Source organism: Oncorhynchus tshawytscha, linkage group LG10 (genome assembly GCF_018296145.1).
Source record: "Oncorhynchus tshawytscha isolate Ot180627B linkage group LG10, Otsh_v2.0, whole genome shotgun sequence".
Taxonomy (NCBI): Eukaryota; Metazoa; Chordata; class Actinopteri; order Salmoniformes; family Salmonidae; genus Oncorhynchus; species Oncorhynchus tshawytscha.
In genome coordinates this window covers 50,103,004-50,121,111 of record NC_056438.1, presented here as the reverse complement: position 1 = coordinate 50,121,111, position 18,108 = coordinate 50,103,004, and the positions used below count along the sequence as shown (strand labels likewise).

At 42.9% G+C, this 18,108-nt stretch overlaps 1 protein-coding gene across 1 annotated transcript in view; it reads left to right on the top strand.

Annotated features, from left to right (window-relative positions):
• The first annotated feature begins 7,908 nt into the window (after positions 1–7,908).
• The window catches only part of LOC112260408 (chloride channel protein 2), a 69,834-nt gene continuing 59,634 nt past the window's right edge, over positions 7,909–18,108 (top strand). The window contains exon 1 of the mRNA XM_024435481.2: positions 7,909–8,637. Coding sequence (XP_024291249.1) covers positions 8,497–8,637 — 141 coding nt within the window. The 5' untranslated portion in view covers positions 7,909–8,496. The remainder of the gene's footprint in view (positions 8,638–18,108) is intronic.

Genomic DNA, 18,108 nt, shown 5'->3' with positions numbered 1-18,108 from the left:
ATATATATATATATGTCTGTGTATGTATTTATTATTATCTCTTACCGTGATGTCCAGGTGTGTGACTATGTGTAGGTAGTTGTTGACAGTATGCTCCAGCCTCTCCAGAAGAGTTGAGGCACAGCCAGGCTGGCTCAGTGTCCTAACCACCCTCACACTCCCAGTCAGAGCACCCAGAGACACAGCTATGTCCCTCCTCTTCTCCTGAGCCTGTGGTAAAAACACACACACATTGATAACACATGCAACACACACACACACACACACAAACACACACACACACACACACATAGATAACACATGCAAACACACACATGCAAACACACACACACACACACACACACACATACAGAGAGAGAGATACAAACATCAAATTATTGCCACAATTGGATGCTACTGAACCGAGGAAAACAAATCATCTGCCTTGAGAAGCAGAAGTTGAAGTATTTGATAGCGTACCGATTTCCTCTCCCAGGAAGCCTTGTGAACCTTGATGCAGGGGAGCTGAATGGGGGACGGCAGGGTCTTCAAGACATCACAATCAGCCTGAAGAGAGGACAGAAGCATACAGACATTAAAGGAGAGAGAGGTAAGACTGACAGACAGACAGACAGACAGACAGACAGACAGACAGACAGACAGACAGACAGACAGACAGACAGACAGACAGACAGACAGACAGACAGACAGACAGACAGACAGACAGACAGACAGACAGACAGACAGACAGACAGACAGACAGACAGACAGACAGACAGACAGACAGACAGACAGACAGACAGACAGACAGACAGACAGCTACTCTCTGTGTTAAAGGTAACGTATATGGCAGATTGTTTAAAACATACAGGTTTAGCCTCACCAATGCAGCTTCCATGTCTGCCACAGTGTTTAGGTCCCTCCGGGACTCTCTGTCACACACAAAGTCTATGGGCCTGGTCTCAGCATCCCACACCTCAGAGGCTACCATGCACAGCAGCAGCAGTCCTGGACACATACAGTTGAAGTTGGAAGTTTACATACACTTAGGTTGGAGTCATTAAAACTCTTTTTTCAGCCACTGCACAAATGTCTTGTAACAAACTGTAGTTTTGGCAAGTCGGTTAGGACATCTATACTTTGTGCATGACACAAGTAATTTTTCCAACAATTGTTTACAGACAGATTATTTAACTTATAATTCACTGTATCACAATTCCAGTTGGTCAGAAGTGTACATACACGAAGTTGACTGTGCCTTTAAACAGCTTGGAAAATTCCAGAAAATTATGTCATGGCTTTAGAAGTTTGTGATAGGCTAATTGACATAATTTGAGTCAATTGGAGGTGTACCTGTGGATGTATTTCAAGGCCTACCTTCAAACAGTGCCTCTTTACTTGGGAAAATCAAAATAAATCAGCCAAGCCCTCAGAAAAAAATTGTAGACCTCCACAAGTCTGGTTCATCCTTGGGAGCAATTTCCAAACGCCTGAAGGCACCACGTTCATCTGTACAAACAATAGTACGCAAATATAAACACAATGGGACCACGCAGCTGTCATACCACTCAGGAAGGAGGCGCGTTCTGTCTCCTAGAGATGAACGTACTTTGGTGCAAAAGTGCAAATCAATCCCAGAACAAAGGACCTTGTGAAGATGCTGGAGGAAACAGGTACAAAAGTATCTATGTCCATAGTAAAACGAGTCCTATATCGACATAACCTGGAATACCGCTCAGCAAGGAAGAAGCCACTGCTCCAAAACCACCATAAAAAAGCCAGACTACGGTTTGCAAATGCACATGGGAACAAAGATTGTACTTTTTGGAGAAATGTCCTCTGGTCTAATGAAACAAAAATATAACTGTTTGGCCATAATGACCATCGTTATGTTTGGAGGAAAAAGGGCGATGCTTTCAAGCCGAAGAATACCATCCCAACCGTGAAGCACGGGGGTGACAGCATCATGTTGTGGGGGTGCTTTGCTACAGGAGGGACTGGTGCACTTCACAAAATAGATGGCATCATGAGGTAGGAAGATTATGTGGATATATTGAAGCAACATCTCAAGACATCAGTCAGGAAGTTAAAGCTTGGTCGCAAATGGGTCTTCCAAATGAACAAATGAACAAGCATACTTCCAAAGTTGTTGCAAAATGGCTTAAGGACAACAAAGTCAAGGTATTGGAGTGGCCATCACAAAGCCCTGACCTCAATCCTATAGAACATTTGTGGGCAGAACCGAAAAAGCGTGTGCGAGCAAGGAGGCCTACAAAACGGATTCAGTTCCAGCTCTGTCAGGAGGAATGGGCCAAAATTCACCCAACTTATTGTGGGAAGCTTGTGGAAGGCTACCTGAAATGTTTGACACAAATTCAACAATTTAAAGGCAATGCTACCAAATACAAATTGAGTGCATGTAAACTTCTGACCCACTGGGAATGTGATGAAAGAAATAAAAGCTGAAATCAATCACTCTCTCTACTATTATTCTGACTTTTCACATTCTTAAAATAAAGTGGTGATCCTAACTGACCTAAGGCAGGGAGTTTTTACTAGGATGAAATGTCAGGAATTGTGAAAAACTGAGTTTAAATGTATTTGGCTAAGGTGTATGTGAACTTCCGACTTCCAACTGTACATAAATATTAAACCCATTTAAGAAAATCTTTGCTATTGGTCAGTGGCCCTGGCTGGGCAATTCAATTCAGTCAACTTCGGTCAACTTGTATTTGTCCCCAAAGACACAGGCTCATGATAGTTTGATTTTACCCATTAGTTCAGTTAATTATGAAACCCCTGTGAATGGTCACTCTCTGAATACTCACTGCTTAACGCCATGCCCCTCTCGGTTGCTTCTGATGTCCATTCATGTGGTCCATTTAAAACAAATCTGGTTAACTGTCTTCAGTCGCAATATATCCTTGCCACTCCGAATGACCTTCTGCATGTCTGAAGTACGTTGTGTCCCCTCTATCGTCCTCGCGCCCTTCCTACATTTTCATGGCCGGAAGGGCGCGCATTATCAAGTCCCAGAGCGCAGTCAACTTTCCTGTTGCACGTCATTTCCATATGCCAAAGGGTCACGAGAACGAATATCAAGGATCTCCTATTCTTACGTCTGTCCCCTGTCATTTAGTAACTTTCTCTCACTCTCTCTCTCTCTCTCTCAATGACAATGCCTCATCAACATCAACTCATCCAATGTTCAGATGATAATATGTTGATGGTCTACCTAGCCTACTTCCACCAGAGTTAAGGGTTTATTATTGTGAAATGGTTCAATCTAATTCTTTGGTGTGCACAGCTGATCAATCAAGCGATTGGAATTCTTCCATAGCTGTTAGCACGTATCTGCTTTGGGCATTGGGTATAGAGGAAATGGTAGGCCTGAAGCTTAGGATTCTATTGTATCAACTTTATATATTTTTTATCACTGACAACATAATCTTCTAATCTACAATTTACATAGTCACTCAAGTATGCAAACCATGTAAAGCACTTTCACTTTCAAAGAATTTCCCTCCCAAAAATCTCTCTCACTCTCTCTCACACACACACATACACACACACACACACACACACACACACACACACACACAATCATCCCCCCTCTCTATCTCTCTCTGTCTCTCTTACTCACTCACTCACTGTCTAGGACCGGTGTTTTGCTGTTATTTTAGCTACATGCTTAGGAGACATTCCGTGTGCCACCATCCAGAGAGGTACGGTACATTCGGAAAGTATTCTGACCCATTGACTTACAGCCTTATTCTAAAATTGATTCAATAAAAAATGTCCTGCTCAAAATCCAAACGGAAAATATTTACACAAGAAGCAACCTAATATAACACAGTCAAACTCTCAGTCATTTAGTAAGTTCACCATTCTGCCATTCTCACTGTTAAACATCGCACGGTGTTTCAACACAACGGCTCTTCAACCCAACTCAATAACCCAAAATGACAAAGCTGAAACAGGTTTTTAGAATTGTTTAAACTGTATTAAAAATTAAAAAACAGAAATACCTTATTTACATAAGTATTCAGACCCTTTGCTATGAGACTCGAAATTGAGCTCAGGTGCATCCTGTTTCCATTGATTATCCTTGAGATGTTTCTACAACTTGATTGGAGTCCACCTGTGGTAAAATCAAGTGAAAGGACTTTATTTGGAAAGGCACACACCTGTTTATATAAGGTCCCACAGTTGTCAGAGCAAAATCCAAGCCATGAGGTCGAAGGAATTGTCCTTAGAGTTCCCGAGACAGGATTGTGTCGAGGCACAGATCTGGAGAAGGGTATCAAAAAATGTCTGCAGCATTGAAGGTCCCCAAGAACACAGTGGCCTCCATCATTCTTAAATAGATGAAGTTTGGAATCACCAAGCCTCTTCCTAGAGCTGGCCACCCGGCCAAACTGAGCAATTGGGGGAGAAGGGCCTTGGTCAGGGAGGTGACCAAGAGACAGGTCAGGGAGATGACCAAGAGACAGGTCAGGGAGGTGACCAAGAGACAGGTCAGGGAGGTGACCAAGAACCCAATGGTAACTCTGACAGAGCTCCAGAATTCCTCTGTGGAGATGGGATAACCTTCCAGAAGGACAACCATCTCTGCAGCACTCCACCAATCAGGCCTTTATAGTAGAGTGGCCAGACAGCCTGTGAATGTCCTTGAGTGGCTCAGCCAGAGCCCAGAATTGAACCTGATCGAACATCTCTGGATGTCATTCCAAACTCTTCCAGTCCCAGAAGGGACTAGGCAAGTCAGTTAAGAACAAATTCTTATTTACAATAATGGCCTACCCTGGCCAAACCCGGACGACGCTGGGCCAATCACGGCCGGATATGATACAGTCTGGATTTGAACCAGGGACTGTAATGACACCTCTTACACTGAGATGCAGTGCCTTAGACCGCTGCACCACTCGGGAGATTGAGTCCCAGTGTTAGCCTCTAGGTTACACCGTCATCATAATCACTGCAGTCCTAGCCAAACTGAATAGACACCAAGGCCCGGCTACTGTGCAATTCGCCAGGAGAGGAAATTGCTTTAAGTAGCCTCGTTAAAAATATATTTCAGTCATAGTGCTGAGCTGAGCTGACTGCAGAGGTATCACACAGTGGGGGCTGTTTAGACAGCGTGCCATCAGGTGGGTCACCAACAGGACCAGTGGCAATTTTAGCATGTAAAACTTGGTGGGGCAAAAAAAAAAAAACAGTGGGATGCATGCCAACAAAGCCACTACACAACACTAAACAATACATTAATTGCACTATAATGTTGACAAACGGTGCCCACAAACTGTTATGGCCTCCATAAAGCTGTCCCAGCAGCAGAGTCCCAACAAATTACCATTGCTACAACTGGCTATCAGCAGAGCCTTGTCTGGCAGCGAAACAGTTAATTCTGCCTCATTTACTGCCTTTAAAAAAACATAGCTGATATGGATGACTTGCTTAAACAAATGTGGTTTCTAATGACAATTGGGATGCACAAACTATGCCATAAGGGGACGATAAGAGGCAATCCGTAATTTCGATTAAGACATTAAGGAGCGAGCTAGGATGGACGTAGTGAATATAACTATTTGTTCAGCACTTTTGAAATGTACAGCGACAGAATTCAGAACATGGGCCGTTCTTACAGTGTTCTCCCTGTACATCAAGTCAGAACCAGAGGATAAATAAAGGGGGCATATAAGCAGACAATGAAAGCTCTTACAATATTCGATGATTACATTTTTCTAAAATAGGTTATAGGCTACATGTGCACCACCAAGTCAGAATAGTAGGCAAAATTAGAGGTGAAAATAGGCAAAATTATTAGGGTGAGGCACATGGGCTACTAAAAGCTTACTACACAACATACACTTATTATTACTTTCTTAGCTACAGTATACATATCTCCCTGGCATATTACATCATTTATGCATCAGCATACAATACATTTTTGGACTCACCTTGTTGTGCTGTGCTCATTTGAACAGGAAGGTGGCGCGGCGGTCCTTCGTGGGCAAATTTTGTCATCAAACTTTGTCATCAAAGTCTGCCATTCTCTGGATTTATGGTGCTTTCAAGACAATTGAGAACTCAAAAAACAAAAAGGTAAACTTATGATGATGTCATTGATCTTCAGGTCAAGAAGCTCTAGAAAGAGGTCCGAGTTCCGGATTTACAATTCCGAGTTGGATGAAAGTTCAAAACGTATTTTCCCGAGTTCCCAGTTGTCTTGAACTAACTAAAGTCAGATTTTGCAGTTCCGGGTTGACAGTTGTTTTAAGCGCAGCACAAATCATGCTTCATCAACAGCATGGCCAACGTTGAATGTTAATTTTAAACTAGGAAAAGAGACCCTTAAGCTTAGACTTTGTACCATACAGCCACTCCACTGAATAGCAGGCTAATGATTCCTTTGCAATAATTAGCCACTAATTCTCATTCCTAACCCTAACCACTCATTGGGGAGGTAGGTTGCCTACTGGTTAGAGCGTTGGACTAGTAACTGAAAGGTTCCAAGATCAAATACCTGAGCTAACAAGGTAAAAATCTGTTGTTCTGCCCCTGAACAAGGCAGTTAACCCACTGTTCCTAGGCCGTCATTGAAAATAAGAATTTGTTCTTAATTGACTTGCCGTGTTAAAAAAAAGGTAAAATAAAAATGTGTAATTTCCAACATGTTGTGTAATGTTTATATCCGATGAGCACTGATACATTTTATCTATAATTTCTCTTCATTATTTCTCTTCATATGACAAGGAATAAAAAGGATTTGCCAGTAGATTGTCGAATTGATTCATGATGATGACTGCTAGCTAAGGTTTTTCAGTCCAATCAATGCTACTATAGATATAATGTAGATATAATGTGATTTGACGTCATTTTATCTGTGGCCAATGATCTTGAGACTTCTTGGATGGGCACTTCTAATGTAACTCTATCGCAGCACCCAAGGGCCTTGAATTTTCGAGGTATACCCTTAGACTTGGCGGTGACGTAGTGTCCCCATGAGTGACAGAACACTGAGCCAATCACAGCCCAACGCGCCGTATTTTTGCTGGCTTGCCCCACCACCACAGAAAGCACTGGGCTAGGCTGAAACACCTGCATTTTGGAGCTGCCTTACTCAAGAAAACAAATTAAAAGACTATGTTTTATCAACTCAATTATATATATATACATATGCAAAACAGGCAAGCCCCATTTTTTTTTGCTCAAAACAGGCTCTGCCCCACCTGCTCTGAATGACGGGTCGCCACTGAATGGAACTTACAGGATGACATTGATAGGCTAACTGTGAACATTTTGACCTGCAAGGACTATCATAAATAATGGGCAACTAATAAAAATGTGATGAATATTCATCCCACTAGGCTATATGTGTTTGAAAAGGGTGTAGGGCTAATTATCTGGATTATCATTAAAATAATGTTAAGTCTTTTCTCGAGAATACTTTGACTGTTCCAGTGTTCTTCATGCCAAGGTGAATTCAAGATTTCATGAATTACACACACACTGGTGGCGGTCCTGCTGAAGCTTTTATAGCTCAGTAGCCAACCATTAGGTCTACTCTGTGTATTTATATTTCAGGAACAGAAGAGAACAACAAGTGTTAGTCATCACCTCGGATTCAATCTTCCACCGGGTGCTACTCGAATGCCCACGGGTCGCAGCTGTGAGAGGCAGTGACGATACAATTCGATAGGAGGGAAGAGCAAAATCTCAGGGTGGACGTTGATTGACCCCCGCATTTGTGGACAATCAAGCCAGCCAGTAGAATGATACTTCGAGACGTATTGCACCCCATATTAACTGAAAGCATGTGTGTGTGTATGTGTGTGTGTGTGTGTGTGTGTGTGTGTGTGTGAGAGAGAGAGAGAGAGAGAGAGAGAATGAGTAGGCTGTATGCCCGGCTTTGTGTGAAGTGTTGAGAGAGTGTTGAGTGCACACCCGTCACAGGTTGCACACGGCCAGACAGTGATAGTGATACTCCCTCCATGCCTTTATCTATCTGCAGACACCTCGAACGGCGCTCGTTAATTAAGACGAATGCGCCACCAGCTCCCGATAATGGCAACCACGTCTGGACTTTCTTCACAAGGAGATAAGGGGGAAACGTGGCACTGACAGAACCCGCATTGCATCACGAACACCCGGTAGCCTACCCCGCTGCCGATACAGCTCGAGCTTATTTATATAATACATTATTTATATAATACATAATTTGGCAAAAAATGACGTTCACAGTCACACACTCACATTTGACGGGGTAGCTCTGCTGTCGCTCCGGGGCCAGCTGCTGTCTGAATGCATGCGCATCGACGCGGATGAACGCAGCAGTGTTCAGAAGTTTGAGGTGCTGTGTGCGCACCACCAATCAAGGTACCAGCAACAGGCCACCAGTTTTCACGTTTACCCGAGGTGCAGAAGAGTGAATGAGACAGGAGATTGGAGTGGAGCGCCTCTGCTTGTGGATGGACCACTGATCAAGAGGGAAAGTAAGCTTGGAAGTTGGAGTTTATGCACGAAACTCGCAGAGATATTCCTCATTTTTATTCACTCTGTTACACGAAGGATGGAGGGGCGCAGCTGACGGTTAGGGATCGTAGCCTCGAAGAGGATAAACACACCGAAGGAACCGAACTGCCGGACGAGGGAAATGTGAGTATGAATGAGTCCTCGGCAACCTCAAGTCCATCATGCACCCATACCGCCTCCGGTATCCTGTCTTTCCCCGGTGACGACGAAAACAATGGGTCAAATTATTTTGTCATTATTCCCCTCTTGTTTTCATCAGGTAGCCTATCAATAGAGTATCAATTGAACTTCGGTAATGTGTTCATGCTCGAGGGCAAATAAATCGGTTATTGAGTCAGAGTCACATTGAATTGTCTATAGCCTGTAGGCTATAACATGTTTTTATTGCAAAAATGAAATCATGTTCAATGTAGTGACATTGGGCTATATATCTATTGGCATCCTTTATCTAGACACCGAAACTTGTTAGGAGAAGAGGTACAGGTGGTTATGTATCCTATTCCACTTTCCGCATCAAGTCGTCGTCGGGGCTCAAGGTCCTTATAAGGTCCCTCATTGCTGCGGTTCATCTTGAAATTTACGCGCACGGCGAACGGCTATTTTATTCCCTCAGAGGACTTTCCTTTCTTGTCGTTTCTGTGACGTTTAATAATAATAAAGTGTTTCTACTTCTAAGACCTGTATGTCATATTTTGACATTGAATCCACTCATTGACATGCAAAAATTGCGATGACGTAATCGAGAGAGTATGATCCAGTCTGCAGATTTTATTTAGGTTTCTTTAAATGGTTTGACCCACTTGGAAATCCTAAAATGACTCTCTTCAGTTCCCTGACTGGTACTTGTCCACCCTCCTCCTCCACGTGCATGTACATGTGTTTACACACACACACACACACACACACACACACACACACACACACACACACACACACACACACACACACACACACACACACACACACACACACACACACACACACACACACACTCTCTCTACTCTCAGATTCATCTCTGTAGGTCGTACCATTTATGAATAATTTGTTCCCATAGTGGGGTGCCAAAATAAACTCCACAGGTGTGTATTCATTCCGGATTGTTCCTGTTGAGACTGAAGGTTGAACTGGGTCAGTATGTTGGTGCTTGGGACTGCAGAGCACCTAGTTTCACTACTGTAGGAACGACAATACAGCTGCTCAAAGACACAGCCACAGTAAAAACTGCATGGTATTCAAAGCAGAAGCACACCTACAGCAATAGATATTGCAGAGAGAGACAAAACACACGTAATAACTCCTCTTTCTCACTGAGAAGAAAATTATATGTTTGTGTTGCCACAGTTTGAGCCTTTGTCAAAATAAATATGGCTTGGATTATGTGTGCACGTTTCTGCATATTTGTGAATGTGTGTGTGTGTGTGTTGGCCTATGATTTTGTTGTTCCATTACCATGAGCCAGTTCCATTACCATGCCAACAGCCTATCAACAGCCTCATCACTGCAGCGGAATTCTTCTGTCAGCCAATCAGAGGCTCTTTCTCTCAGGGGAATTCAGTCTTTTCATCATGTGTACGATGAGAGCCACTGATACTCCAAGGCCCTAAAGGCCTGGAGCGAAATGGCAAATTAGCACAGCACAACACATAAACCACAACATGTAATATTCATATGGAAACAAATTCAGTGATCAATTGCCCAGTTTTGTAGGCTACAGAGTGGGTGAGGGAAAGGTCATTGTTGACTATCTTCAAAAGTTTCCAAAGTCGGTTTTGATTATGGGGTATACGTGAAGCAGATTGTAGTTTTCTGTATTCTATCTTGTTCTAAGGGCAGTTCTGCCTCCAGGGCAAAACGAATGTGATTGGTTGAAAGCTCAACAGTCAGTGGGCAGAGCTCATAGGTGGGAAGGTTGGTGGTGGATGTGGTGCAGTGCACCACCCCAACTCTTACACTAACCCTAAACTTAATCATTTGGAATTACTTGCCTAAATTTAACCAATCACATTTCGTGGCTGAACTTTCGCACAGACCTATACAGTATAGTCAAAGCAAGCGTTCAGATATATTTTATTTGAGAAGACAAGTAGTTGAATATTTAAATATATTTGGCAATACTCAAATGCACTGACTCAAATACACTGCCATGCATTTAACCCAGGCATTTGAAAATAGTATTTGAAATAAGTATTAGAAAAAACTCTCAAATACAATTAGGTAGACGATTTAACCATTCAAAAACTAAAATAAAAGTATTTGTTTTGTGCTGTGTATCAGATATTCAAATACACATGTATTTGAACCCAGGTCTGAAATCCTTAAGAGCAGCCCGTGCGTCAATCTAAGTAACATAATAAAATGAATCCCCATCAAAATGTGTCAGTTTAAGCTAGAGATATCATGGGCTGCGTCTCAATTTACCACATCCACCTATGTCGGCCTTCCACATCTGCGATGGAAGGTGGTCCAGCTACAGCTGTGTTTGTCAGAACATCAGACGTCCTGAAAATCAGCCTTCTCACAAAAGCATCTGTAGAGTCCGAACTGTGTTCTTCGTTTTTGTTCTACGACCCCCACAAAAGTCACAGGACACGTCTGAAGGTAACCCATTCAAACTAATGGAAGCATGGAGGTCGTTTTGTGCCAACAAAAATAAGGGGTTAAATATGTGTCCAAAAAAACCACTAATATTTCTTGAGCTTTCTTATATCTCCTAGATATAGGACAGATACTTCAGAACCACATTTCTTATGATTTATAATTTGACTGCCTTTTTTTGGCGTTTATGAATGCGTTATTCAATGCGTTTCTATGGGCTTTGGTAGTAAAGGCCAAATTCAATATTTTATCAAATATTTTGTATATATGGTCCTACAATTCTAAATTCTAAATAGCTAAATGATCCATGGTATGAGCACCCTGAAACAATTCCATGTGTTAGCTTAGTACCCCTTCCCCCTCCCCACATTTCTTCCCCTAAACATAACCCAACCCCTAACCCTAATCTTAACCAATCGCATGTCTTGCTTAAACTTAACCAATCACATTACATTTCTGCCCTTGGGGCACAGCTGGCCTCAGAAGAAGATTCAGTAAGGGAAGCTCATATGAGCATTGTTGGATGTCTTGAAACTTGCCACTAAATTAGCAATTGTCTCTTCACAATGTCCTCATGTCATGGAGCTCCGTTCGATGATCTGTCTTGCAGTCTCTTTTCCCTCTGATTGACTCGCTGACTGTGTGATGATGGAGGACGACATATGCAAAGCGGTACTGTAAATCGATGCTGTAGCTTGACTCTGTGATTCAAAACAGTGTATGGACTCAATGGGCTAGTACTTTATGTCCCTGCATAGCAACTAGCATTTGCAGCTCTAGTCTACAATCCATTTTAATTACAGTGCCTTTATTAGGTGTAACAGAACTGAGGGCTCTTGTTCCACCCATGGTCCCCCAAGCAGCTCTCTATTAGCCTGACGACTCACACTAAATTCTTCCGCTGCTCTGTCGTTCACCACATACTTTAGTCTGAGACCGCCATCATTGAAGTTGTTTGTGGTGACTAGGGCAAGAGGGGTGTTGTACTAAACAAAGTCATCAGCAATTGGATCGTCTCTAACCAATCAGAGTATGAAAGCCAGTTACGAGTTTTAAAACCGTGGCTTTACCCAGATGTGTTCTGGCTCCGGCCCAACCCATCAGTTTCAGGACCAATCAGACGGCCCTGAATGTGTTCACTTTCGTTGAAGGCTCGGGGAGGCACTCAGATCCAGACTCAATGCGGAGAAGAAACTAACATCCGTGGGCATGGCGGAGCGTTTGGGCGGAGCAAGAAGTCTGGGTAGCCAGGCAATTTATCCATCCCTATTCCCCAGAAATCCACTTTGTAAAGACACTGCTTCCATATGCTGTCTTCTTTACCCTGATCACTCGAAAGCATTTTTTTTAAATCACTCAAAAAAAAAATCGCTCAAAAACATAGCTGTGTGATCTGTATGGCTGTTATGCATCTGAGTGATGCTTTTGTTTCCAGGCCATGGTTAGTCAATCCTTTGAGACCCGAACATTGCTCATCATCTGAGGTGAGATAAAATCTATACCACACATGCAGTGTATACCGGCTAAAGTGTAGCTTTAGTATCAGGGGAAGCCATGGGCTGTGCATGTCACTTGAATGCAGCTATACAGCCTCCAGTGTATATCATAGGCTTACAATGAGTAATGAGTACACAGTGCATTCGCAAAGTATTCAGATCCCTTCCCTTTTTCCACATTGTGTTACTTTACAGCCTTATTCTAAAATGGATTAAATTATTATTTTCTCTCATCAATCTACACACAATACCCCATAATGACATCATTCTTAAATGGACGGAAGCAACTCCTCAGTAAACGGCACATGACAGCCCGCTTGGAGTTTGCCAAAAGGACTCTCAGACCAAGAAAAACAAGACTCTCAGGTCTGATGAAACCAAGATTGAACTCGTCTGGAGGAAACCTGGCACCATCCCTACGGTGAAGTATGGTGGTGGCAGCATCATGCTGTGGGGAGGTTATTCAGTGGCAGGGACTGGGAGACTAGTCAGGATCAAGGGAAAGAGAGATCTTTGATGAAAACCTACTCCAGAGCGCTCAGGATCTCAGACTAGGGAGAAGGTTGTCCTTCCAACAGGACAACGACCCTAAGCACACAGCCAAGACAACACAGTAGTGGCTTCGGGACAAGTCTCTGAATGTCCTTGAGTGGCCCAGCCAGAGCCAGGACTGGAAACCCGATCGAACATCTCTGGAGAGACCTGAAAATAGCTGTGCAGCGACGCTCCCCATCCAACCTGATAGTGCAGAGAAGAATGGGACAAACTCCCCAGACACAGGTCTGCCAAACTTGTAGCGTCATCAAATCAAATCAAATTGTATTAGTCACATGTGCTGAATACAACAGGTGTAGACCTTACAGTGAAATGCTTACTTACGAGCCCCTAACCGACAGTGCAGTTTAAAAAAATACTGATAAAAATAAGAGATAAAAGTAATTAAAGAGCAGCGGTAAGAAATAACAATATATACAGGGGGGTGTCGGTACAGAGTCAGTGTGCGGGGGCACCGGTTATCTGAGGTAGTATGTACATGTAGGTAGAGTTAATTAAAGAGACTATGCCTAGATTACAACAGAGAATGGCAGTGGTGTGGGGGGGAGCAATGTGAATAGTCTGGGTAGCTATTTGACTAGATGTTCAGGAGTCTTATGACTTGGGGGTAGAAGCTGTATAGAAGCCTCTTGGACCTAGACTTAGCGCTCCGGTACCGCTTGCCGTGTGGTAGCAGAGAGAACAGTCTATGACTAGGGTTGCTGGAGTCTTTGACAATTTTTAGGGCTTTCCTCTGACACCGCCTGGTATAGAGGTCCTGGATGGCAGGAAACTTGGCCCCAGTGATGTACTGGGCCGTTCGCACTACCCTCTGTATTGCCTTGCGGTCGGATGCTGAATAGTTGCCATACCAGGCAGTGATGCAACCAGTCAAGATGCTCTCGATGGTGCAGCTGTAGAACCTTTTGAGGATCTGATGACCCATGCAAAATCTTTTCAGTCATACCCAAGAAGACTCAAGGCTGTAATCGCTGCCAAAGGTGTTTCAACAAAGTACTGAGTAAAGGGTCTGAATACTTATGTCAATGTGATATTTCAGTTTTTTACTTTAAATAAATTTGCAGAAAAAAAAAAACAGTTTTTGCTTCTTCATTATGGGTTATTATGTGTAGATTGATGAGGAATATATATATATATATATATATTTATAAAATATATATATATATAAAATCTAATTTGTTTTTATATATATATATATATATATATATATATATATATATATATATATATATAAAAAAAACAAATTTGATTTTTTTATTGAATAAGGCTGTAATGTAACAAAATGTGGAAAAAGTAAAGGGGTGTGAATACTTTCTGAATGCACTGTATGTGTGGAAGCTGTTCTCAGCAAGGACAACTGTCCAGAAGAGAGAGCATATTCCATTCTTTCTGCCGTTCTCCAGAGAGATAAGTGGTTCATGTTTTCTGTGAGAGCTCTTCCATACAGGGCAGCACTGAAGGTAGCCTAGAGGTTAGAGAGGTGGGCTAGCAACAGGGAAAATGTGGTGGGCATCCTCTGTGTTATCTTATTCCATTGTGCCCTTGAGCAAGGCACTCGACTTTAATCTGCTCCATGGATGCTGTACTGTCTGTGGATGTTGTAGTCTTGAGAGCAGTATTACAACAGTCGTACATTATATTGCCTATCTAAGTTCAAGGGAAAGGGGCATGGGAACAATAGCATGTCTACTGTACCCAGTCTCACAAAACTAGCCTCAGTTGTCATGAATCTTCATCATGAGCTGTGAACTTTGTGCTGGGTGCTTTTCAGTGGCTGTGGTGCTGTCCATGGTGCTGAATGTCTGTGCTGTATTACATTCTTAGAAAAATTTGTTCTGGATAGAACCAAAAAGGGTTCTATGCTTGCTTTATGTAAGGCGTCCCTTAAGGTTCTGTATAGAACCGACATTGGTTCCATGTAGAACCTTATATGGAAACAATTTTGGTTCAGTGAACAAATAACCCTACAAAAACCTTTAGGAGTGCCATATATGAAGCAAGCAATAGAACCCTGTTTGGTCCTATCCAGAACCAATTTTTCTAATAGTGAAGGGCACAAAAATGTATTACCGTAGGCCAATTTAGATGTCTTTGTGACTTTTCCCAGATACTGTAGTTAGTAGTTCCATCAGGCAGTTTGATTGTCCATGCATGATTAAGTCTATTCTGGATTCATTTGCTCTATCACGGCTAATAATCATTTGCTTTTAATGGGCATGTCTAATGCTGTAAAATATTGGACTAATCTTTATCCAGGAAGTCACAGTTACTTGTATTCAGGAGTCCCTAATACATGGTTAGTTGATCATGAAATCAATTTCATCTTAATTAACTGAGCCAAAATTAGGCACTCTTGACCTGAGGTAGGACGATATCGCTTTTTGACTATGATTTAAGCTCAGTTTAGTGTTTTTCTTCAGCACATGATGTATGGTTATAGTATTTGCTTAAGATTATCCTGGATCTGTGCCATAGGGAATTTTGCACCCAGAGTGCTCATGAGTTATGTGAAACTGGCCCTTATAAACTGTAGCCTAGGCTGCTTTAGTTTATTTTACTTTAAACAAGTGTGGGTAGACTATTATTACCAAATTATGACTCATCAGTTCTCACCTGTAGACAAACGAACACCGGTGCGCCGACGGATAGATTCAAGGAGAAACAGATAAGAGCTATTGGAACGAATACAAAACATAATTGTAAGCTCATTGTGCTTGGACACTGCACCACCCCCGCAAAACACAAAACATCAACTCCGCTCCCTTCGAACTCCGCTGGGACCGACTGTACCAACGTGTGGAGGAGGGAGGCGGCGTTTAAACAACCCGCATATGCGGCTACTCATCTGGAATAGATCGCACTAGTTCTTCAGTAGCAGCGGCGGCTTAGGCTATGTTAATAACTTGCTACATTACACATGTGTAGAAGGCTATAGCTGTATAAAGGCAAGGAAATTGAGTGACAAATTAATGCGGACCGTGGATAAATCATATGGATGAGGATATTGAGACGATGCCGGCAAAGGACAAGGCCGAGAATCGGTCGCTCCAGTATCAGCAAACTTTGGTGAGTTTTTAGTGGGATAATCCCTAACCGGTCATGCTCATGTAAAAGTTATGAGTGCAAATCACTTGGGGACATGCGTCATTCATTTGAAATCCCGAGACACAGTCACTGAGCAGTGCCTTTTTTGTAGGCTTGATAGATTTTTAAGTGACTGTCAGATTTTTTAGATGTCATTCACAGAACATTAGATAACACCAGAATCTCTGGTTGCTTTTTTCCTCCGCATTATTGCTGTGACTGGGCTGCTGCGCTGCTTGCGAAAATATGTGGCAGCGAGAAAATCGATTCAAGACAAACATCCATTTCAAAAGCTGGGCACCGGCATTGTGTGTGTGTGCGCGCGTGTGCATGCACGCGTACACGTGTGACAGTGATTCGTGGTTTGTATTCCAGTGTGAACTGTTGTCAAGGCACAGTTATAGTGGCTGCTGCCTGCATTTAAAGGTTGCCGTCCGTTTATCGATTACGCACTCGGTCGTGACCGTTCACCGTTTAGGGCGCTATTCTGAGGCCTGCGGGCTCTGGAGCGGAGCGGAGCGTGAAAGGTGTGTGCCAGGTCAGGTCTCTACTGTAGACTACGTCACCCCATCTTCAAATATCCTCAGGTGTCTGCCTTATGACACTGCGTCAAAGCTATGCACCTGTTTCACAGATTTATAAAAGTATGGACTGGTTGACGTTAAAAAAAAGTAGGACTCCCAAATAGGCAGTGTGGGCACAGCTATATCACTGCAGAGGCCTACTCTCCTTTTCCCATCATTCTTTACCACTGTCTCTCTCTCCTCTCATTTTCCACCACCTTCTCACTCTCTCCAACCTATTTCCCCCACTTTCCTCTCCCCATCTACCACATTTTCTCTTCTCCTCCACCTGTCTCAACCAATATCTCCCACTGCACCTCCATTCTCTTTTCCACTTCATCCCCCTTTTCCCCTCACTCCTTCCTTGCTCACACTGCCCCTCTATTCCTCCACCTGTCTATACTCAAAGCAACCAATATCTCCACTGCCCCTTTCCCTCTCCTTCCCCCTTTCCCTCTCCTTCCCCCTTTCCCTCCCTCCTCCATATTTCCCTGCTAAATCTGCCAATCTACACATGAACTAAAAGTGGATCCGATCTGAATAATAATTGCTTCATGCACCAGTTTTTCACACTCATGTCACTGTGTGATTGACAGATGTAGCCTGGAGCACTTCATAGGGATATCTATAGATGGGGACAGATGGAGGGACAGAGAGAGAGAGAGAGAGAGAGAGAGAGAGAGAGAGAGAGAGATCAGAACAGGATGCAGAGAGATGGACTACTTGAGAGATTGATAGATAGAGAGAGAGAGTGATCATACCAGGAAGAAGAGAGATGTACTGAGATAAATGTGTTCCTCCATAACTGTGTGTTTCTTTGACTGAAGTCCAGCTTTTAGTGTGTATCTGAGAGAGGGGGGTAGAATGACTGCGATCTGTTTCTCTATCTGCTTCATCAGACTGCGTTCCTTGTCAATATCAGACTGCAGTAGTTGTCTGTCTCTGTGCCTCCTATAAGCATGCATTAGTGGAAAGAGAGGGAGAAGGGGGCTCTCAGGCATTTTTAGGAGATTTTGTGCTATTTATGCTCTTCAGGAAGGCATCACGTGGCAACAACACACCTGGACAATATGCTAGTGGTGTATATGTGGGAGGGTCTGGTGGACATGTGAGAGAAACTGTGTGTATTTTTGTGCATATTTTTGTTGCTTCTGTGTCTCATTTATTTTGGTGCACATCAATGTTCAAGAGTGTGTGCATTCACTCGTGTGTGTGTGTGCATATGTGTGTGTGTGTGTGTGCGTCAAGTTCAAACTAACTTTTTGCGCTCCATAATGAGCCTAAATGTCCCGATTTATTTG